A 24984-nucleotide genomic window follows, 5' to 3' on the forward strand; every position below is an offset into this window, starting at 1 on the left:
CACTCAGGTCCACTCCTCGGCAGAACACGACTTGCTGACGTGCCTGTACATAGGTAGGTTGATGTATCCGGGAATACAACAGATTATCCGCCGACGCAACACACACACACACACACATGTATATATATATATATATATATATATATATATATATATATATATATATATATATATATATATATATACGGTCATTGTTTCTTTCATTCTCTTCAACCGCGGTTACTTTTACTCTGGTTTGTCTGCTTCATCCTTTCGCTGCATTCTCCGCTGTATAAAACTCTGCTGACCGAAATGTTCTCAGATAAAACAATGAATAAATAAAATAAAATAGAATAAAATAAAATAAAACTATCTGAGTATATCGCTCCTCTCTTGTCATTTTTCCATGGGCTCTCTGTCTCAAGTTGAACAAGTACAAAGTGACCGCTTTGTTATAAATGTTTAAAGGCATCTCCCCATTAACTGTCTGTGTCACTGCCTTCACCTCAACATCATCTGGCTCTCTACGATCAGTTTTCGGTTAGAAATTCAAACAGTATTTCATCTGATATACGTTGATAACGTGTATATGAGTGTTTTGAATAGTGGAGAGGTGATATTCTGATCAGACGTTCTATGCCATCACTATGCTGAATGTGATTTTGTTGCATAAGTTGTGTGTCAAATTTTACCGTTTTGCTTGTAATCTGTGTGTATCACATACTTCGCCACACTCAATTTCTATATTGATACAGTTATTCTGATTCTGATTCTGATTCTGACCATCAGAACAGCAGAAGAGACAACTGCTGTACCAACTATCTGGGCTAACAGTTGATTATCTTGTGGAGTGTCTTGCCAAAGTTACGTTTTCAAACTCTCGGTCGAAACTCCATAGTTGCCCTTTCTCTGTCTCGGGACTCGGATTTGAAATAAACTCATTTTTCGCTTCGTCAGATCTCCGCAATCAACTCTCAAGTTTGGTCTAAAAACCTACCTCTTCCCAAAATAGCCCTCTACCCTGCCCCTCCCTTCCCTACTACTTCCTGGACGAGTTATGTTTTCTACGCCTTAGAATAATAATTTGTGTGAGACAGCTATACGGTGCTGCCCCCTGTCGACAGGTTTCATTGTATGGAGGCAGCCCGACAGTGAGTAGCCGTGTGCAGCGACTCGGGACATTCTCAAGTGACTGTTTTTGTGTGTGCGTGTTTTTCCTCACATACGACCACCCTACTAACCTGGATAGTTTGTGTGGGGCGGGCTCTCGTGTTCACATATTTTAACTCGTTGAGTCTTGTTCCTGTGGTGTTGTCACTGCTGGGCAGAGAACCAGTTCGCTCTGTCTTGCCAGTGACAACTTTTGAGGCTTTGCGCCCGAGCCTTTCTATAGAAAAAGGTATTGTTGTGACTGGCCTATCGTGGCTTCAAGTTTCAAGCGGTACTGAAAGATAAATACTCGTTTGTATGAACAATTTCACGAAGACAGCTGTTGATGCGTTTGATGTTTTACATTGTGTAGCTGTGTTGTAGAATATATCGATCAAGGGTAGCTGTTAGACAGTGGATAAGTGTTCCACCTTTGATTCCACAGAGTTCACTGAAGATGGGAAAGTACGTTAATGTGGGGTTGGTTCCACTGCTGTTTCTGATCATCCTGTTTACAGGTGAGTCATATATCGTATTGTGTCGTATCATTGAACCTATTATCACATTACATCATATTACATCACATCCCATGACATGACATTACATTACATCATATATTGTATGATGAATCACATCATATACCATACATAATATCATACCGCATTCTGTTGAGGGCCAATCGTATCGTATAGTATTCGCAGTTACAACAATTCCAAGTTGTTTGTCAAACACTTGGACACATTTCTTTCCACAGTATTCGCATATTCATTTTGATTTTCCAGAACTCTGTACACGCGAACGTTCCAGTGCCGTCCACAATGTTCATTATCATTTAGATCACACTTAATGTAACGTAACAGTCTGTTTCGACTGTTTGGCGAATTCGTCTTTAAGATTGTTGTGCGAATTTGTCTTTAAGATCCATATCCCCACCACCACCCACTCTCCCTTCAGATTTTCTGCTTATGATTACACAGATCATTTTCACTTTAAATGTCAAACATACGACTCTCCAAAGATCTTAGGAATTTATTTGAAAACAAGACTGGATGCACACACACACACACATACGCACACACACACACACACACACACACACACACACACACACACACACACACACACACACACACACACACACACACACACACACACACACACACACACACACACACACACACACACACACACACACACACAAACACACAAGCATGCACGCACGCACACACACACATACACACGCGCGCGCGCGCAAGCACGTACACAGGAAGAGGGAGATGGAGGGTGCGGGGGGTAACAGGGAGACAGAGACAGACAGGCAGAGAGAATATCCGGGTGGGGAGTGAGAGTGGGTATGGTGGAGACAGACAGCAGGGAGAGGTTCTCCATAGAAAACCGGATAATTATATTCCTGGTTGAATTCAGCCTGTTTTGAAATAGCCCTCAGTGCTTGCGTTACATTAGAACCGAACGTTTACCATTCCATGCATGCAGACTCCGTCAGTGTATTGATACTGGCCTATATATGAGAAGGATAAAATTATTGAAAAAAGAACAAAGAGATTCAATGTTAAAACAGCAACAACACCATTAAACTGTAATACTCTTCACTCACTCAATCATGCGCGCATCTACGTGTTACCCCCAGACTGACACACACTCAATGCATACACCACAATGGCAGCACATCCCTCTGTCGATACGTGTCACAGTTTGCCAACTGAGGGCAAGCGGCACTGTGTCAGAAATAGGACAGTCTTTCAAGCAGAGGCCGTTTTTGTGCGTGGTAGAATAACATAGAGGCAATGGGGCGTGGGGGGGGGAGGGGGAGAGGGAGGGAGGGACTTCAGATAATTATTACATGATTTTTTTTTTTTTTTAAATAAAAAAAATCAGATGAGATTGTAAAAATTCAACAGCAAAAAAAAAAATAAATAAAATAAAATAAAATAAAGACATATCATTCTCATTATATACAATTTCTGCAAACGACAACTCTATAGATTATAGTACAACCTTGACAATACATTGTAACTTTCTCTGTCAGTCTCTCCCTCCCCCATTCTCTCTCTCTCTCTCTCTCTCTCTCTCTCTCTCTCTCTCTCTCTCTCTCTCTCTCTCACGCACACACACACACACACACACACACACACACACACACACACACACACAAACACAAACACATACATCCATACACATACTTGGTGTGTGTGTGCAACATAGATGTAATGTTTTATGTTAACAAAAACGTTTTTGTAAAGCACCTAGAGCAGATTTCTGGATAGTGTGCTATATAAGTATCCATTATTATTATTATTAGTAGTAGTAGTAGTAGTAGTATCATCATCATCATTAAACTAGCTGTCATTATCTTCTTCATGAATACCATCGTGATAATGTGGCTGAAAAACAAGTCAATGATATTGTGGCTACAGGATGCAGTACCACTTGCTCCAATGAAACATTGCTGACTGCGACATCGTTTTACACGGTGTTGAGATCTCCCAACTACCCAGGGAATTATTCTAAGTAAGTGTGAGAGAACAGTAGGCCTGTTTACTGGTAAGTAAGGAGGTAATTGGTGGGGACAGTTTCTGAGTTGGTATGTCAACTTTATACTGTGACTGTGTGGTTTATATATATATATATATATATATATATATATATATATATATATATATATATATATATATATATATAGAGAGAGAGAGAGAGAGAGAGAGAGAGAGAGATGTGTGTGTGTGTGTGTGTGTGTGTGTGTGTGTGTGTGTGTGAAGGTAAAAGTTTGTACTGTTGTTATTCTTCATCTTGTTGCGGCTGCTGCTGCTGCTTTACTCGTGTTTGTTCATAGGGTTCGATTCTCTGATGTACAAATCCCAAGCTAATCACGCTGTAGAAAAAGACCGAAGAAATAGAACCCAGATGGAAGGCAGGACCGGAGAACACGAAAACAAACACACAAACAGAACACAACAGAAATGGGGAAAGGAAGGAATAAAGAAAGAAAGAAAAGAAAAGAACCAAAAAAAGACAATGGCAGTAAGTTGTACTTAACAATTAAAAAAAATAAAACATCCCCGAGTATCCACATTGTGTTTGTCATAGTTGCTTCAATTGTTCCGTTACTCTACTTGCCAGTTCTCAGAATGATTTGTACATTGTTATCTTCATTCTTCTTCTTATAATCACCAGTATCATTTTTATTACGTCGTAGATGTAATTAAGCTTTATTATTCATAACTCTCTTTACCCAGATTGATATTTTCGTTCAGTTGGAGGAGGAGGAATTTTTTCTTTAATGTCCTGTCACACATATCGGTGATTGAAGACATTTTGTTAAAGTGTTTATGAATAAATTTGAGTATTATTGGTTAGAAGGGGTGGGAGATGTGAATGAATGGAGGGTTGGGGGAAACTGGGCAAATGAGGGTGAAATGAGGGTGAAATATGAAAACAATTTCTAAATGCAATTACAGGAAATTACTTAAAGGACTTCGAAAAAGAGAAGTCGTTAAACTGACAAGCGAAACAACTGATAATGAAAAAGTCAAAAACATCAACGTTCTCAGTCACTTGCGAAAACACACTTTCGAGTATATAAGGCTTCATCAAGTTACAGTCAAAAATTATATGCTTAATTGTCAGGTTACTAAAGTATATGCACTTGACATTAGAACAATACTTGGTCCGTAATGAATTTGATAATAGTCTGAGAGCTAAACTCAGAATTGGTCTGTGAATCGGACCAAAGTCTGAGAGAGTCAGCTGACGAGGTTTTAGACTTGAATTCAAGCACCTATAAAAGTCTCTTTCTAGTATATTGCTTATTTCCTTGTATGACAATGGGCAATATACTTTTATACTATCTATATGATTTTTTGCTCCCCTTTTTGCTGCCTTGTCTGCTTGGTCGTTATAAAGGAATCCAGTGTGGGATGGTATCCAACAAAAATCAACATTTGTGCCCTTAACAAAATAGGGAGTGCAATAAATACCTAAATTCAAACAATAAATCTTCTCTTTGATTATTCTCAAAAAGGGTAAACTTTTTAAAACAGATTGAGAATCAACACAAAATAGGATATTACTTACTATAATTATATATCAATAAGATGATTTTAAGCCATAAGGATGGCCACCAATTCAGCTGTAAAAATTGAATGTCCCTTACCTAAATAATATGATTTTTTTTCTGTTTTTAGGTCAGGAATGACAAAAGCAGATCCTGCACTGCTATCAGAGCCATCAGAGTAAACTTTTAAATGATAATGAAAATTTTCTTCTAATTCAATTCTGACAGATGCTGCTATTGTATGTGGAGATTCTCCTTTTGTTGTGTCAGAAGCACATGTGTTGACGTTTGCTTTTGTTAACTCCCAGGGAGGGACAGGTGGCACCAGAACACGAGGTGCCATATCATGCAAATCAATGTCTGAAGAATTTAAAATATCTGACACATATGTGCAAATGGTTTGTAGATTTGAATTATTTTGTGCATTTTTTGGAAAATCAATATCAGACCTAATATTTAATTCCTCAAAATCGCCCACTGCTGTACATCTCACAATATATTTAACTTACAATATATAACTTAATTTTCTGATTTCATCTAGTGGTAGAATACCCGCAAGCTTATAGTCTTCTGAAGTCTTCGTATGCACAGGTACCCCTAAAACCAGTTTCACAGTTTAGAAACGTTGGCGGAGCAGAAAAGATTTCTTGACCGTAGGTCAATCTTGATCATACGAGAGATGTCGCTAAATGTAAACGAATTTTGGAGTCTTGTCCCCAAGGAGAGTGACTTACAATTTTTAAGAAATTTAAACTTTTAACTGCTTTAGTCACTATTGAATCAATGTTTTTCTTCCCGTTTAGTTTTGAAGTAAATAGGATCCCAACAAATTTTATTTCCGACTTGAAAAATATTTCACGTCCTCCCCCAAAAAATCGTTCAGTTGTTTCAGTCAAATGATTAATAAAGTCATTAGACGTTTGGCAGGTTGCTGATTGGCTATTTGGATATTGGCCTCCATGCAGGGGTGTGTGTGTGTGTGTGTGTGTGTGTGTGTGTGTGTGTGTGTGTGCCTTCTCAGACACGCCAGGGCGTGCGTATGTGAACGTGTGCGCGTGCATGTGTATTTTATTTCTTTAAAACGTATATTTCAAGATCTTGCATTGTGAATCCTAACCACGAAAATATAAATTATGGCTCTGTGTGTGTGTGTGTGTGTGTGTGTGTGTACTTACGCGCATGCATGTGCTTATAAACGTCTTTGTGTGTGATCAGCAACCAAGAATGCGGATGGAAAATCAGAACACGAAACCAGGGTTACATCGTGCGTCTGTACGTGTTTGACGTCAGTCTGGAAGAATCCGATAACTGTGACCACGACAGCCTGTCTATTTACGACGGAGGTAATACAAGCACGGTTCTCTTTGGATTACATTTACTGATTTAGAGCTTTCCGGTGTGAAAGGCAAGTGATTGGTCACATCTATCACGTGACTGAAGGCCATGGTACAAGGTCACGACACCATTCGTGCCAAACGCGTGTCTTCTCCCCCTTCCCCCAACCCCTATTATTTGTCATCACAAACAGATAAAAACAACACAAGAAGATTGATCTACAACATGTACAAAAGAAAAGAAAGTCTGGTTTGTTGATTAGTGTTCCATCCAGACACTTAAAGAAACAACAACAACAACAACAACAAAAACACGAGCGAAAACAACTAACAAGATATCAGTGGATTTGATATTCATGAACTTGTTGATAAGGCCTGAGTGAAAAGTGATGTCCATTTACCACCAGGCAGATATGAAGATGTGGGTTGTTTCAGAATAACATTTGTACCTGTCTTAGCCAGGGAGAGAGTGCGTTGAACACATGTGAGGTAGCGTGGAGAACATCAAGCTAATTAACGCGTGAAACTGATTCAAAACCACCATGGTTGAGAGGCACTGACTGGAGGAAACGCGCAATGATTATGATTAATGCACGTGATGACTGGAGGAAACGCGCAATGGATTATGATTATGCACGTGACTGGTGGAGGAAACGCGCAAAGGATTATGATTAATGCCCGTGAAAGACTGAGGAAACGCGCAATGATTATGATTACTGCATCGTGATGACTGGAGGAAACGCGCAATGAATATGATTAATGCACGTGATGACTGGAGGAAACGCGCAATGAATATGATTAATGCACGTGATGACTGGAGGAAACGCGCAATGATTATGATTAATGCACGTGATGACTGGAGGAAACGCGCAATGAATATGATTAATGCACGTGATGACTGACAGTGTCGAACTTCAAACTTTAATCCGTGTCACAACTCATGACAATCTGGTGTGGACTGTTTTGTACATGTCCTTCCCCACTCTCTCCCCAGCTTGTCTTTTTGTATGTGTGACTCCCGGTTGTACGTTTTTCACGTGCAATCGTGGAGTCATGTGTGTGTTTGTGTCACTGCTGAGCAGAGTTTAAAATTTCTCTGTTCTGTCAGTAACACTTCTCTAGGCTTTTCGCCCGCGGCCTTCTTGGAGGGAGGTCGTGTCTGTCTAGGTTTGGGGCTTTTTGTCCAGTTGGTACCCTCAGTGAGGATGGCTTTTCCTCCGGGTGACCCTTTATCGATGTTCTGTGTGCTCCAGCTCAGAGGGAGTGCCCTGCTGGACGTGTCTCGTCTTTGTTTTTGTTTTTTTATTTCCAGCGTCAGGGTAGTGGTATCCGGTTGGCAGCATCCCACTTCCCGTGCCATTTATCCTTCCACCTGTGCCGGCCGGGTAGCATTGGTGCTGCAGTGGTCTGTTTGCAGTTTTCCCTCGCTGCCCTCTTCTTGTCACTGTCATCGTGTACCTGCTTTCATCGTCGTTTTCTTCAGTCTTCGATGTCCACGTCATCGTTTGTTTTTTTGGTTTTTTATTATCTGGTGTTGTGCAGAGTGTTTCAGGTTTTGTTTATTAACTGTCCTGAGTGCACAACATTCTTCAGACAGTTTTTTTTTTTTTTTTTTTTTTTTTGGCTGGACGGACGGGTCTTTAAGCTCTGTGTTTTTGTGGGGGGTTTTTTTGTGGGTTATTTATCTGTTGTCGTTTAAGTGTATCAGTTGTTGTGGCTGGGATTGTGGTAAGTTTTATTTGGCAAGTTCTGTGTGTGACTGAATAAATGTATGTAAACCATGAATTATTTTAGTCTGTGTTTGTGTTGTCTGGGTGTTAGTGCTGGGCTGGGTGGGGGTTTCTAGTCCGCTCTCTTATAGAGCGTGACAATCCTCATGTAGACCGTCACACGACTTTTATCGCATGACTTCCCAGTGGCGCAGTGGGCCAATCACTGATCAATCAACACTCATTATTCTGGAGAGTTTTCACACCGAAATGGGACGGGCGCAATAGCCGAATGGTTGAAGCGTTGGACTTTCAATCTGAGGTCCCGGGTTCGAATCTCGGTGACGGCGCCTGGTGGGTAAAGGGTGGAGATTTGTTCTGATCTCCCAGGTCAACATATGTGCAGACCTGCTAGTGTCTGAATCCCCTTCGTGTGTATACGCACGAAGAAGATCAAGTACGCACGTTAAAGATCCTGTAATCCATGTCAGTGTTCGGTGGGTTATGGAAACAAGAACATATCCAGCAAGCACACTCCCCCTCCCCCGAAAACGGAGTATGGCTGCCTCCATGGCGGGGTAAATAAACCAAACGATCATACACGTAAAATGTTACGTCTGTCTGAGTGTGTATGTGTGCGTGCCTGAAATATGAATGAATGACACAGGAAACGAATGATGAGCGCCCAATGGCAGCCGTCAGTCGGCTCTACCCACGTAGGCAGCCTGTTGTGCAAATGACCCCATGTTTGTAAAGCGCTTAGAGTTTGGTCTCTGACCGAGGATAGGCGCTATATAAGTATCCATATCAACCAACCAACCAATCAATCAATTATGAAATGACTATGCAATCATCCGAATGATAGAAGAGAGAAAACCAAATCAACCTTGTGATCAGAAGAACGCACAATACCTACGAAATGACTGCTCTTTAGGCGTTTTGATTTGTGTTCAGTGGTACCTGTCTTTTTCTGCTCAGGTCTGCCAAGCAGTGACAGTCTTCTTGCAAAACTATGTGGAACCACAGGCTCCAGGAGATATTTCTACAGTTCTGGGCAGGAGGCCTTTTTGAAGTTCACGTCCGATTCATCGAATACTTCCAAAGGATTTAGACTGATGTACAAAGCCTTCCAGCCTTTGACAACGTTACCCACATCCATTGATATCACAACCACCACCACCACCATCACAGCTCCCGATTATTTAAGTGAGTTACAATTCTGTTTCAAAACTCCTCTTTGTCTTTGTAATTTTTATCAGTGTGCGTGTGTGTGTGTGTGTGTGTGTGTGTGTGTGTGTGTGTGTGTGTGTGTGTGTGTGTCCGTGTGCGTGTGTCTGTGTGTGTGTGTCTGTGTGTGCGTGTGTCTGTGTGTGTGTATCTGTGTGTGCGTGAGTGATGAGTTACCTTACTCGCCTCCATGACATGTGTCAAGCATTTTCTCACTTTTAGATTTTAAGATGGGTTAGTATTCTCTCTCTGTCTGTGTCTGTGTCTGTCTGTCTGTCTGTCTCTAGATATATATATATATATATATATATATATATATATACAGACTGACAGAGAGAGAGTGATGTATTAATGCATGTGTGTGTGTGGCACCCTGGAGGAGCTGCGATGGACGGCAGCCTTCTTCGAGGATACTGGGCTGCTCATCCAATGGGAGGCGAACGAGGAAGAAGAAGAAGAAGAATTTAGCAATATTTAGCAACTTTTCTTACTACCAATACACATTAATGTGAGCAATTTAGCTCCTCCAAAGGGCGATCAGCAAGCACGGCAGTCTACAGCTGTGTGGCACTGTGAAGTGCTCATTGGGCATGCTGTTGGCTGCTGACTGAGGAGAAACATTCCCATTGAATCAAAGAGAAACTAATCACTGTGATTCGACAGGGCCCTCTCTTTTGTATTAAAAAAAAGAATTAATTTAAAACTACGCTTGAATGATCACTAATTGGGAAGTTCATAATAATATTAGAGCGAAATCGCGGGCCAAAAATTCTCTTTAATAGCCAGTCGAAGCAACTTGAATTCTTTCTTGTTTTGTTTTGCGTGACATGACTCGATTAAACGTCACCTAGGGACTATTCAGTTATCAGTTTTGTGGGAAATCGTTGGGCAACATTGTTGAAGGATTCGTTCTATTCCGAATTATCATTCACACACGCACGCACGCACCTACATCTAATATAGATAGACAGATAGCAAAGCAATAGGCATAGTTCACACAAGTTTAACACGGTAAATGTATTTAACGAAATAAGCAGGATGGTAACATTTTTTAAATCCCTCTTTCATATTTTAAAAAAAATCTAAAATCATCAAATGGAGAAAAGACAATAAATATACAAACTAACTAACCCACCAGACTACAGCCATTTCCTTCCATTGTCATCAGCCTGTGGGACTGTCCGGAACCTGACAGCAATGTCATATTACTCCAGGACGCTGAGGTCTACAAACTACCCCGACCCTTATCCGAAGTAAGTTCTACTTAGCAAAATGTCAAGCTTTATTGAGATTCATAAGTTGTTGTCAGAGAACTAGGCAATATTCAGTCACGTGCATTCAGCTCTGGATCATGATTTGGTTCTCAAAGCGATAGACAAGAGTAATTTTGTAAAATAGTAGGCTGTTAACTGTATATTTACAAGAAACTTTTAACTTTTTTTTCTGCCCCATCATCTGCACCGTTTCAGTGGCATTACTCCCACGCCGCTCATTTAGATTCCCCCATACACGGCCACACCCGGGTTCGTCCGTCACAGTTCCAGCGTCGGCAGTCCGCAGGGAACCATCGATGTTATGTCGCCAGGAGGCCACACACCAGAGGAGCCCTGCACTGCTGCAGATGGTTTTCAGTGGTGCCTGTTTTGATTCAACGTACTCAGGACACCGCCTACTAAGCCCCCTACTAACGACAATAATGGCTTAGTCGCGGAGCCAGACTGAGTGAGCGTCCCTCCCATTGTGGAGACTGCCACCACGTCCGTCAAACAACAGCCCCCCATGAATCCGCCGACACTGAAGACATTGACAGGACTCACTCCAAGCACAGAAGTGGAGGGGTATCGAAACTGAGGTTACCATGAGAGCAGGGCATGAAAGGCCACATACTTTGAGACTGTTTTGTATATATTAATGATGATGAAGGAGGAGGAGGATGACGATGACAATGACGATGTTGCTATGGAGGTCCGTTTTGGTTTGGGACTACGTGACACGGCTGTACTCTACGCTTCCTGTCATAATGATATCCCGGCGTTAACCAGGCCTGAGAGATACAGACACTTACAGTGTTGGTCAGGTAATTAGAGCAACACACCCAAATACGCATCTTTGAAGTGGATGACACTCGACTGTGTGGTCCCAGTCTCCCCATTTAAGCCCACAGCACACTCAACTCTGGGTACGGGCCGTCCACAGGCCGAAAAACCCACCTCCGCTGGGATTCGAACCCGCGTCCTCCCAGCCGTCGGTCCGCGACGCTAACCACTTCACCACGGCGGCTGGAAACTTTAAACTTGATTTTGGAAGAGAAAATAGGGCCAATGCGTCTACTTGATAATTACATGTTATCATTGATCCAATACAGCTATAACAGACACTAATTAACTAACAAGGCTGTTAGATCTCATAATATTTCGTGTATTTGTTGTAGGCATATTTGTGGCTGGAAAGGAGCTCCATTCTATTTTGGAATGCACTAAATTTGCAAGTCTTTTAGATCGGTTCATCCAAAGGAATATTTTAATCCGAATTTTTTTTTTTTTTTTTTTTTTTTTTTTTGAGAGCAGAGAGGGGAGTGTGTTTGAAAGTGGGGACATTTATGAAAATTGGAAAAGTCACAATGGTTGTTTATTCATCTGCTTTTATCACTAGTTTCATGGGCTTCGATTGTTAACTTTTACTTTTTGGTTATTGAGTATCGTTCACACTCGAACCGGGTTTGGATAGCTTGATATTCTTGGTTTTGGTTTTTGTGTGTATGGTGTGTGTTTCTATGTGACCAGCAACCAGGAATGTGGATGGAGAATCAGAGCAGACAACCAATGGTACGGCCTAGTGCAGCTGTACGTGGAAGACATCAACATTCAACACTCACGTAACTGTGACAATGACAGCCTGTCTATTTATGACGGAGGTAATAAAATCATGGTTCTCTTTCAATAAATTACGTAGGAAGCTTTCTCGTGTGGTGTGTATACCTATGTGATGGGTCACAACTGTCATGAGACTGATGGCCATGGTAAGAGAGTAAAACACCGTTTGTGGCAGTTGTGTATGATGTCTTTTTTCCCAGTTTTTGTCATGACAAGGATAAAACACAAGACGATTTCCAGGAAAATCTGGCTTTTGTCGATTGGTGTTTAATCCAGATACTTGGATTTAAAATAAAACATCTGCAAGATATCAGATGATTCGATAGTTACCCACTTGTTGATAAGGTTCAGAGGAAGAGCAATGTCCATTTACCGCGAGATGGAGCGTGTGTAGAACAGATATGAATTAGCGCGGCGAACATGAAAACGCGCCATTTGGCTAATGAAACTGCTTGGTTCAGAGATTGACCGTGAACCCAGAGAAATATATATTTGGAATAGTCAAACTGAAGGCTTTAACCCTCATGCAGACCTTCGTGCGAAAATTTTCTCGATAATTTACTGCGGCGCAGTGGTTCATCCGCCGACCAATCATTGCTCAGTACTTGAATTTAAAGAGCCTTCATGTCAAAACAGAGAATAAATGACTATGTGATCCACTGAATGATACAAGATAAACACCTGTAAATGACTATGTGATCCACTGAATGATAGAAGATAACACACCTGTAAATGACTATGTGATCCACTGAATGATAGAAGATAACACACCTGTAAATGACTGTGTGATCCTCTGAATGATAGAAGATAAACACACCTGTAAATGACTATGTGATCCTCTGAATGATAGAAGATAAACACCTGTAAATGACTATGTGATCCTCTGAATGATAGAAGATAAACACACCTGTAAATGACTATGTGATCCTCTGAATGATATAAGATGACTATGTGATCCACTGAATGATAGAAGATAAACATACCTGTAAATGACTATGTGATCCTCTGAATGATAGAAGATAAACACCTGTAAATGACTATGTGATCCTCTGAATGATAGAAGATAAACACACCTGTAAATGACTGTGTGATCCACTGAATGATAGAAGATAAACACACCTGTAAATGACTATGTGATCCTCTGAATGATAGAAGATAAACACACCTGTAAATGACTGTGTGATCCACTGAATGATAGAAGATAAACACACCTGTAAATGACTATGTGATCCTCTGAATGATAGAAGATAAACACACCTGTAAATGACTATGTGATCCTCTGAATGATAGAAGATAAACACACCTGTAAATGACTGTGTGATCCACTGAATGATAGAAGATAAACACACCTGTAAATGACTATGTGATCCTCTGAATGATAGAAGATAAACACACCTGTAAATGACTATGTGATCCTCTGAATGATAGAAGATAACACACCTGGAAATGACTATGTGATCCTCTGAATGATAGAAGATAAACACCTGTAAATGACTATGTGATCCACTGAATGATAGAAGATAAACACACCTGTAAATGACTATGTGATCCACTGAATGATAGAAGATAAACACACCTGTAAATGACTGTGTGATCCTCTGAATGATAGAAGATAAACACTTGTAAATGACTGTGATCCTCTGAATGATAGAAGATAAACACCTGTAAATGACTATGTGATCCTCTGAATGATAGAAGATAAACACCTGTAAATGACTATGTGATCCACTGAATGATAGAAGATAAACACACCTGTAAATGACTATGTGATCCTCTGAATGATAGAAGATAAACACACCTGTAAATGGAGGAATGCACGATCCTTAAGAAATGTATCTTCTTGAGGCGTTTCAGATTCACTGTTTCATATTTTGTATTCAACAGCTCCTGTATTTTTTTCCCTCAGGTCAGCCAAGCAGTTACAATCTTCTTGCAAAATTATGCGGAACCCAAGGCTTCAACAAGTTTTTCTTCAGTTCTGGTCGGGAGATGTATTTGAAGTTCAAGTCCGATTCAACACTAACTTTCAGAGGATTTAAACTGTCGTACAGAGCTGCTGTATCAGGTTTTCCAGTGTTACCCACCACCACCACCACCACCACCACCACCACGACTCTTGGTTCTACCTGTGAGATATATGTTTGTTTCAGAGCCTTGGCCTCTATACCCGTCTTTGTATTTGTTACTGTTATCAGTGTGTGTGTGTGTGTGTGTGTGTGTGTGTGTGTGTGTGTGTGTGAAATTACTCGCCCCATAATTTGCGTCAGTTTTTTTTCCACTTTAAGATTTAAAATTTAAATTCTTACTTTGTTGCTTTTCTGAAAATGTAGAAATGCTCCATTTGGTGAGCACTAATGCTAGTTTTGAATGAAATGTTGTGAACAGAATGAAGGGTCGTGGTGAATTACGGTGATCATTTCCTGTGCCTAAAGGGGACTGTTTCTCTGCAGTCAGCAGCCAGGGGCACGTAGCAGTGGCTAACATAGTACTCACTCACTGGATTATTGAACTCACTACCCACCCCCCAAACCACTCACTGGATTATTGAACTCACTACCCACCCCCCAAACCACTCACTGGATTATTGAACTCACTACCCAACCCCCAAACCACTCACTGGATTATTGAACTCACTACCCACCCCCCAAACCACTCACTGGATTATTGAACTCACTACCCACCCCCCAAACCACTCACTGGATTATTGAACTCACTACCCACCCCCCAAACCACTCACTGGATTATTGAACTCACTACCCACCCCCCAAACCACTCACTGGATTATTGAACTCACTACCCACCCCCCAAACCACTCACTGGATTATTGAACTCACTACCCACCCCCCAAACCACTCACTGGATTATTGAACTCACTACCCACCCCCCAAACCACTCACTGGATTATTGAACTCACTACCCAACCCCCAAACCACTCACTGGATTATTGAACTCACTACCCACCCCCCAAACCACTCACTGGATTATTGAACTCACTACCCACCCCCCAAACCACTCACTGGATTATTGAACTCACTACCCACCCCCCAAACCACTCACTGGATTATTGAACTCACTACCCACCCCCCAAACCACTCACTGGATTATTGAACTCACTACCCACCCCCCAAACCACTCACTGGATTATTGAACTCACTACCCACCCCCCAAACCACTCACTGGATTATTGAACTCACTACCCACCCCCCAAACCACTCACTGGATTATTGAACTCACTACCCACCCCCCAAACCACTCACTGGATTATTGAACTCACTACCCACCCCCCAAACCACTCACTGGATTATTGAACTCACTACCCACCCCCCAAACCACTCACTGGATTATTGAACTCACTACCCACCCCCCAAACCACTCACTGGATTATTGAACTCACTACCCACCCCCCAAACCACTCACTGGATTATTGAACTCACTACCCACCCCCCAAACCACTCACTGGATTATTGAACTCACTACCCACCCCCCAAACCAACTCCCTAGCTGTTCAGATTTAAAGATTTTTTAACGTATCATCCCTTTCTTTATGGGAAACGATATATATATATATATAGAGAGAGAGAGAGAGATGTGTGTGTGTGTGTGTGTGTGTGTGTGTGTGTGTGTGTGTGTGTGTGTGTGCTCTAAAATACCGTATTTGGCGTCATATACTGTACCATGTTAAACTGGTGCAAACTCGGTGTACCAGCAGGGTCTAGTGGCGAGATTTCGAGGCCAACACAGTAATAAAACGTCTCTGCCAGGCTCTGACCACTCTGCCAGGCTGTGACCACTCTGACCACTCTGCCAGGCTGTGACCACTCTGACCACTCTGACCACTGTGACCACTCTGCCAGGCTGTGACCACTCTGACCACTCTGACCATTCTGCCAGGCTGTGACCACTCTGACCACTCAGCCAGGCTCTGACCACTCTGCCAGGCTGTGACCACTCTGACCACTCTGCCAGGCTGTGACCACTCTGACCACTCTGACCACTCTGCCACTGTGACCACTCTGACCACTCTGACCACTCTGCCAGGCTGTGACCACTCTGACCACTCTGCCAGGCTGTGACCACTCTGACCACTCTGACCACTCTGCCAGGCTGTGACCACTCTGACCACTCTGCCAGGCTGTGACCACTCTGACCACTCTGACCACTCTGCCAGGCTGTGACCACTCTGACCACTCTGCCAGGCTGTGACCACTCTGACCACTCTGCCAGGCTGTGACCACTCTGACCACTCTGACCACTCTGCCAGGCTGTGACCACTCTGACCACTCTGCCAGGCTGTGACCACTCTGACCACTCTGCCAGGCTGTGACCACTCTGACCACTCTGACCACTCTGACCACTGTGACCACTCTGCCAGGCTGTGACCACTCTGACCACTCTGACCACTCTGCCAGGCTGTGACCACTCTGACCACTCTGACCACTCTGCCAGGCTGTGACCACTCTGACCACTCTGACCACTCTGCCAGGCTGTGACCACTCTGACCACTCTGCCAGGCTGTGACCACTCAGCCAGGCTGTGACCACTCAGCCAACTCAGCGCATTTCCCGGCCTTCAGCACTGAAGAGTCAATCCTTTGGCCAGCTGTGGACTTTGACAAGTCCGACAGGTTTTAGCCCTGTCTTTCCTCAACCATTTCTTGACAACTAAAGCATTGACAGTTTCGTTCTTGTTTTGCCGTGGATTCCGCCCTGGGTTGACCACACACAGACTGAAGAGGACGTTGATCGGGCTCCCTTGGACTCTGATGAAAGCACACCTCCTCGCCGCTTATTCCGTGTAAAGGTCTCATGCTCATTTCGCACGAATCGAGGCTGAACCCAACTCTGACCTCGTGGAGTAGGAACGTACCCCTACGGCTGCTCAAAGGTGCAATATCAGAACTGACGGAGCCGTGTCAGGATTTCTATGGCCACCTGTTTGTTTCCAGGGACCTCTGAAGAGTGGCAGGAGGATCTTATCCAAGAGGACTGGAATCTACGTCCAGTCAAGTGTCTCAAGTACCACTAGGAGATATCTCGCAGTAGACGTCCTCATCTCGTTTTATTAGAACTCATGTGTCTCAAGTACCATTAGGAGATATCTCACAGTAGACGTCCTCATCTCGTTTTATTAGAACTCATGTGTCTCAAGTACCATTAGGAGATATCTCGCAGTAGATGTCCTCATCTCGTTTTATTAGAACTCATGTGTCTCAAGTACCACTAGGAGATATCTCGCAGTAGACGTCCTCATCTCGTTTTATTAGAACTCATGTGTCTCAAGTACCACTAGGAGATATCTCGCATTAGACGTCCTCATCTCGTTTTATTAGAACTCATGTGTCTCAAGTACCGCTAGGAGATTTATCGCAGTAAACGTCCTCATCTCGTTTTATTAGAACTCAAAGACGGACTTTTTGCAGCTGTACCATACCTCGTTGGGCTTCTCGGGTTACTCTGAAAGCCTACTCTCAGCCCAGAGAGACATCAACTGCTGAGTTCTGAGTGGAAGTGAAGTGCGGGCCATTACCTCTTTAGCGATATTTCAGCACTCTGTGCCTCTCTGGCATTTTCTGGAGGCAGCCTTTTGACGTTCCCTAACCCGTTCATCAACTCTCATCTCAGGGATTTCATTACGATCAGGGGCTGCGGATCCAAGGGGATTTCCTTTGTGACGTCTGACATAGCTGTTGCTGTTACCATGGCTCCCCATGTAAACCAGTGATGTTATGCCTTCCTCCTTTTGATTACATTCTACATTGGTTTGACACGGTATGGCACATGACACCACAATGATTGTCAATACTCCCTGTTTGATTGAATATACTTACCTTGTCAAACTCTAACGTCAGTATGTCTCTCTATGCTGTTCCTCCTGTGGTTTACATGGTTTAACCTTTCTTGGCCACGGAATGGCTGTTCAGTGCTGAAGGCAGAGAATTGTGCTGATTGGCTGAGAAGACAACGGGCTTGGCAGTCAGGTTCGGCCAGCTGTACAAACGAGTAGCCATAGTTTACTCTAGATTGACATCGTAAATATATAACTAAACAGGGGGTAGGATAACATTCTTCTTTAATCCCCGCTTCTAGTTTCTTTTTAAATCTTAAACTCATGAAATGGATGAAGAGAGTTTGAATGAACTACCCAACTAACCGACCTTTTCTTTCCATTGTGGTCAGACTGTAGGACTGTGCGGCATCTGACGGCATCACCTCATCAGTCCAGGACACTAGTGTCTCCAGACTACCCAGACAATTATCCTAAGTAAGTACCACTAAGCCAGACTGTCTAGCTTCACTGGAATTCGTAATTTGCTGTCAGAGAACAAGGCAAGATTTATACGCATGCATTCAGCACCAGATCATGATTCGGTTCTTGAATCGTTAGTTGATATATATATATATATATATATATATATATAGAGAGAGAGAGAGAGAGAGAGAGAGAGATGTAGATAGATAGATATAGATATATATAGATAGATAGATATATAATGTAACAACTGTATTGTGCATTTGTTAATTACAACAAAAAAAAATGTTTGTCTTTGAAGTCAAGCTTTGTCACCTGCTGTCCAGAATATCCAGGCTAGAATTTGATAAGCCTATAGCGGAGAGTGTTGCTAAGAGGGTTTTTAGGACAGTTGGCGTTGGGATGGTTCCCAAAGTCTAATTAGCCCCCAAGTCTGCAGCATAAAGAGCTAGTGAAATCTTGCCGATTCATGGTCACAAAAGACTGGAATAAATAGTCGCAGTGGTGATGATTTATGGAGAAACAGGCATTTATCTTATTTCTCTTAATGTGAAAACAAGAATGATAAGGTTTGGGACTGATGTATTTTCTACCATGCAGGAATACTGTTAGAAAGTACACGGCATTGTGTATCAATTATACACGTGTAACAATTACAAATTCCCTATTAAGCCTGGTAGACATCATAAAAGTTCATGCATTTGTTTTAACTTACGATTTACGAATGAATGGAAACAAGATTCATTATATTTTGGATTGCACTAAATTTACAGATCTTTGAAATTTGTTCATCCCAGAGAAATATTTGAAATCCACGGGGGCTGCCCACAGGCCCAGTTTGTCACAGACCCAGTTTGTCACAGTGGGTACACTACTTGCTAAACTGGGCCTGTGACAAACTGGGCCTGTGACAAACTGGGCCTATGCAGGGCACAGTCGAGGGTGTCTGTGACAAACTGGGCCTGTGACAAACTGGGCCTATGCAGGGCACAGTCGAGGGTGGGCGCAAGCGAGGACGACAAAGAAAGAGCTGGTTCGACAACATCAAAGAGTGGACGGACATGACCTGCCAGACCTCTTGGTGCAGGCCGAAGATAGGGTAGCATGGAGGAGAACTTCAGTTTCTTCAGCCCTCAGATCCCCCCAACGACTACCAAAGTAGTCTACCCACTGTGACAAACTGGGTCTGTGACAAACTGGGCCTGTGACAAACTGGGCCTGTGACAAACTGGCATGCTTCCGAAATCCACAATCAGTTTCATTGCAATTTGTTGAGAGCAATGAAGGAAGTGTTTTTGAAACTGGGGACATTTATCAAACTTGAAAAAGTTACAATACTAGTTTACATGTCGATTTTGAATCATCACTTTCATGGGCTTTAGTTGTTAGATATCAATTTTGGTAACAAACACGAATAATGCTTTTTTGAACATCGTTCCTGCCTCAGCAGGGGGTGGATAACTTGATATTCTTGGTTTCGATTTCCTGCATGTTTGTATTTGTTTCTGTGCAATCAGCAACCAGGAATGCAGATGGAGAATCAGAACAGACAGCCAGCGGTATAACTCTGTGCGTCTGTACGTGGCTGACATCATTCTGGAAGACTCAAGAGTCTGTCGCTACGACAGCCTGTCTGTCTATGACGGAGGTAATAAAATGATGGTTCTCTTTAGATTACATAGACAGCTTTTCATTGTGGTATGTTATACTTTAGTGATGGGTCACAACTGTCCCGAGACTAATGTACAAGAGCAAAACACCGCTCGTGCCAATTGTGTATGATGCCTTTTTTGTAACATGCAAAATCACAAGCAGACTGATCTACCACATGTAGAAAAGAAAGGAAAGCCTGGTTGTTTGTAGACTGGTATTCAATCCAGATAGTTAAACGAAAAACTACAAGGTATCAGTGGGTGAAAAATGACGTCAACTTACCACCTGATAGATATAAAGATATTGTGGATCACCGACTGACATTTGTATCTTATTCCCGGGGAGAGTGTGTTTAAGAGACATTGGGTATCACGAAACTTATTCAAGGCCACTATAGACAAGAGGCACTGATCAGAGAAAACGCCCAGTGATAATACTTAATGCAGGTAACATTTTGGCCAATGGAATTGTTTGGATCAGAGTTCGACCTTGAACCCTGACATGTATGTGTCGACTGGTTAAATTAAAGGCTTTAACCCTAGTTTTATCGTATGATTTCTCAATGGCGCATTGCTTCATGCGCTGATAAATCAACGCTCATTGCTGTAAATAATATTTTTTTCTTCTGAATGATAGGAAAAACAAAAACAAACATTTGTAAACAAAACAATGTACGATCCTTAACAAAAAACAAAACAAAACAAAACAAAAAGATTGCTTTTCATGTGTGATTTTTTGTTGTTGTTGTTGTTGTTGTTTGGTTTTTTGGGTTTTTTTGTTTTGTTTTTGTTTTTTGTTTTTTTGTTTTTGTTTTTGTTTAAACTTATTTATTCAACTTTGAATTGTATTCAACAGTTCCTGTATTTTTTCCCTCAGGTCAGCCAAGCGGTGACAATCTTCTTGCAGAACTATGTGGAGTGAAAGGCTTGAACAGATATTTCTACAGTTCTGGTCAGGAGATCCTTGTGAAGTTCACGTCTGATTCATCACGTACCTACAGAGGGTTTAGGCTGTTGTATAGAGCCGTCCAACGTCCGACAACGGTACCCACAACCACCACACCTACCACTCCTGCTTACGTTTGTGAGTTACAGTTTTCTTTCAGGGTGTTGGCCTTTATGTCCTTATTTTTGTTATTGTTATCAGAGTGAGTGTGTGTGTGGTTGTGTGTGAGTGTGCCTGTGCGCGAGCGCGCGCGTGCGTGCGTGTGTGTGTGTGTGTGTGTGTGTGTGTGTGTGTAAATTTACTTGCTCCTATAAGCTACGCCGTGCATTTTGCCACTTTCAGATTTATAGATTTTTTTACTCTTATTTTATTCTGAATTTTATTCTTTCCCTTTACTGGCTGTAGCAATGTTAGCAGAGCAAAGATATTCTTAACAAAAATAGGGACTATCGAATTACGGTCATTAGTTTCTCTTTGCTTAAAAGAAAATATTTCTCTTCAGTCAGCAGCCGGCAGTAAGCAGCATGTCCGATGAGCACTCCACAGTGCGAAACAGCCGTCACCTGCCGTGCTTACTGATCTCCCTTTGGGGGAGCTAATGGCTAACGTTGAGCTGACTCTTTGAATTAATTCTAACTTCACTCAGAACACTAACATCTCACCCGCACTGCACTTTTTCAAGATACTGGGTCTCCTCGTGTGAACCAGTAAGGCTATGAGCAGTTACCGTGACTGGGGCTCCCCATGTGAACCAATCAGGCTATGATCAGTTACCGTGACTGGGGCTCCCCATGTGAACGAATCAGGCTATGATCAGTTACCGTGACTGGGGCTCCCCATGTGAACGAATCAGGCTATGAGCAGTTACCGTGACTGGAGCTCCCCATGTGAACCAATCAGGCTATGATCAGTTACCGTGACTGGGGCTCCACATGTGAACCAATCAGGCTATGAGCAGTTACCGTGACTGGGGCTCCCCATGTGAACGAATCAGGCTATGAGCAGTTACCGTGACTGGGGCTCCCCATGTGAACCAATCAGGCTATGAGCAGTTACCGTGACTGGGGCTCCCCATGTGAACCAGTAAGGCTATGAGCAGTTACCGTGACTGGGGCTCCCCATGTGAACCAGTAAGGCTATGAGCAGTTACCGTGACTGGGGCTTCCCATGTGAACCAATCAGGCTATGATCAGTTACCGTGACTGGGGCTCCCCATGTGAACCAGTAAGGCTATGAGCAGTTACCGTGACTGGGGCTCCCCATGTGAACCAATCAGGCTATGAGCAGTTACCGTGACTGGGGCTCCCCATGTGAACCAATCAGGCTATGATCAGTTACCGTGACTGGGGCTCCCCATGTGAACCAATCAGGCTATGAGCAGTTACCGTGACTGGGGCTCCCCATGTGAACGAATCAGGCTATGAGCAGTTACCGTGACTGGGGCTCCCCATGTGAACCAATCAGGCTATGAGCAGTTACCGTGACTGGGGCTCCCCATGTGAACCAATCAGGCTATGATCAGTTACCGTGACTGGGGCTCCCCATGTGAACCAATCAGGCTATGAGCAGTTACCGTGACTGGGGCTCCCCATGTGAACGAATCAGGCTATGAGCAGTTACCGTGACTGGGGCTCCCCATGTGAACCAATCAGGCTATGAGCAGTTACCGTGACTGGGGCTCCCCATGTGAACCAATCAGGCTATGATCAGTTACCGTGACTGGGGCTCCCCATGTGAACGAATCAGGCTATGAGCAGTTACCGTGACTGGGGCTCCCCATGTGAACCAATCAGGCTATGAGCAGTTACCGTGACTGGGGCTCCCCATGTGAACGAATCAGGCTATGAGCAGTTACCGTGACTGGGGCTCCCCATGTGAACGAATCAGACTATGATCAGTTACCGTGACTGGGGCTCCCCATGTGAACCAATCAGGCTATGAGCAGTTACCGTGACTGGGGCTCCCCATGTGAACCAATCAGGCTATGAGCAGTTACCGTGACTGGGGCTCCCCATGTGAACCAATCAGGCTATGAGCAGTTACCGTGACTGGGGCTCCCCATGTGAACCAATCAGGCTATGAGCAGTTACCGTGACTGGGGCTCCCCATGTGAACCAATCAGGCTATGAGCAGTTACCGTGACTGGGGCTCCCCATGTGAACCAATCAGGCTATGATCAGTTACCGTGACTGGGGCTCCCCATGTGAACGAATCAGGCTATGAGCAGTTACCGTGACTGGGGCTCCCCATGTGAACCAATCAGGCTATGATCAGTTACCGTGACTGGGGCTCCCCATGTGAACCAATCAGGCTATGATCAGTTACCGTGACTGGGGCTCCCCATGTGAACGAATCAGGCTATGATCAGTTACCGTGACTGGGGCTCCCCATGTGAACGAATCAGGCTATGAGCAGTTACCGTGACTGGGGCTCCCCATGTGAACCAGTAAGGCTATGAGCAGTTACCGTGACTGGGGCTCCCCATGTGAACCAATCAGGCTATGAGCAGTTACCGTGACTGGGGCTCCCCATGTGAACGAATCAGGCTATGATCAGTTACCGTGACTGGGGCTCCCCATGTGAACCAATCAGGCTATGATCAGTTACCGTGACTGGGGCTCCCCATGTGAACCAGTAAGGCTATGAGCAGTTACCGTGACTGGGGCTTCCCATGTGAACCAGTAAGGCTATGCCCCTCTCCTTTTGCTTTGCAGTCTGAATCAGTTTGACGTGGTACAGTACAAGACACAAATTGAGAAGGACTTTTCTTTATTCTCTGTTTTGTTTGATGCACCTTCCTTATCAAACTCAGATTTGAGTCTGCTTTTCCTCATGTAGCTGACATGGGTTATCCTTTGTTGGCCACAGAATTGCTGTAAAAGGCAGAGAATTGTGCTGATTGAGATGACGATAGTCATGGCGGCGAAATTTGGCCAACTGAGCAAATCAATAGACATAGTTTAAACTAGACACGGTGGGTACAGTTAACCAAACAGGGAAAATGATGAAAATGAATATGATACTTCCCATTTCTAGTTTATCTTTAAATCTAAAATGACCAAATGGATGAAGATACTATTCATAGACTAAATGACTACTCTCTGTACAGCTATTTATTTTCATTGTCGGCAGCATGTCGGACTGTGCGGGATCTGACAGCATCGCCTTACCACACCACAACACTGTTGTCTACATACTACCCCAACAATTACCCTAAGTAAGTACTGTTAAGCAAACCCTCTTATTAATGCGTGCAAGAGACTGGAATTTCCATTTAGCCTCTCTCTCTCTCTCTCTCTCTCTCTCTCTCTCTCTGGTTTTGTAGTTGTGTTAAATGGTAATTGTGACTGTCTGATTTTAGACATGCCTAGGTTGCTGCTAATGATCTGTCTAATTCAATTGACACAGACAGTTCGACGTGAACCCCGTTCAATCTGAATATGATTCGGGATTTGTTTTTCTGCGGATCTCACTTATAAAAAAACATTTCCCCATTTTAAAATATGACCCAAGACATGTATCTACAGACTTCTTTTACATTCCATGTGAAGATCTTACACAGATCGTCCAAGTTGTTGGTAAACAGCGTAATATTGGTTGCCTAAAATCAAAATTCATAGGGAGCTTGTATTTAATCAACAATCCGCGACAACGTATCATTGAAATGAGGCGAAAGTAGCCGTATTAATTTTGTTTAGAGAAAGACTAGGGCACAGGCCTCTTCACTTACTACATAATGTCCCTGAACAAACATACAGACAGCAAGTCTGAATTTCAGTCCACAACTTGTCTGT

At 43.0% G+C, this 24984-nt stretch overlaps 2 protein-coding genes across 2 annotated transcripts in view; one reads left to right on the plus strand and one right to left on the minus strand.

Annotated features, from left to right (window-relative positions):
• LOC143296049 (uncharacterized) overlaps nucleotides 1-80 on the minus strand; it is an 8048-nt gene extending 7968 nt beyond the window's left edge. Inside the window, exon 1 of the mRNA XM_076607793.1 lies at nucleotides 1-80. This exon is cut by the window's left edge and continues 24 nt beyond it. The gene's annotated coding sequence lies outside the window, so the exon portion shown is untranslated.
• A 1001-nt stretch (nucleotides 81-1081) lies between these two features.
• The window catches only part of LOC143295989 (scavenger receptor cysteine-rich domain-containing protein DMBT1-like), a 32865-nt gene continuing 8962 nt past the window's right edge, over nucleotides 1082-24984 (plus strand). The window contains exons 1-12 of the mRNA XM_076607714.1: nucleotides 1082-1130; nucleotides 1574-1646; nucleotides 3564-3657; nucleotides 6416-6543; nucleotides 9222-9449; nucleotides 10639-10723; nucleotides 12254-12384; nucleotides 14250-14471; nucleotides 18520-18604; nucleotides 20110-20240; nucleotides 21122-21328; nucleotides 24323-24407. Of these exons, the coding sequence (XP_076463829.1) occupies nucleotides 1586-1646; nucleotides 3564-3657; nucleotides 6416-6543; nucleotides 9222-9449; nucleotides 10639-10723; nucleotides 12254-12384; nucleotides 14250-14471; nucleotides 18520-18604; nucleotides 20110-20240; nucleotides 21122-21328; nucleotides 24323-24407 (1457 nt within the window). The 5' untranslated portion in view covers nucleotides 1082-1130; nucleotides 1574-1585. The remainder of the gene's footprint in view (nucleotides 1131-1573; nucleotides 1647-3563; nucleotides 3658-6415; nucleotides 6544-9221; nucleotides 9450-10638; nucleotides 10724-12253; nucleotides 12385-14249; nucleotides 14472-18519; nucleotides 18605-20109; nucleotides 20241-21121; nucleotides 21329-24322; nucleotides 24408-24984) is intronic.

The sequence above is a fragment of the Babylonia areolata genome, chromosome 21 (genome assembly GCF_041734735.1).
Source record: "Babylonia areolata isolate BAREFJ2019XMU chromosome 21, ASM4173473v1, whole genome shotgun sequence".
NCBI lineage: Eukaryota > Metazoa > Mollusca > Gastropoda > Neogastropoda > Buccinidae > Babylonia > Babylonia areolata.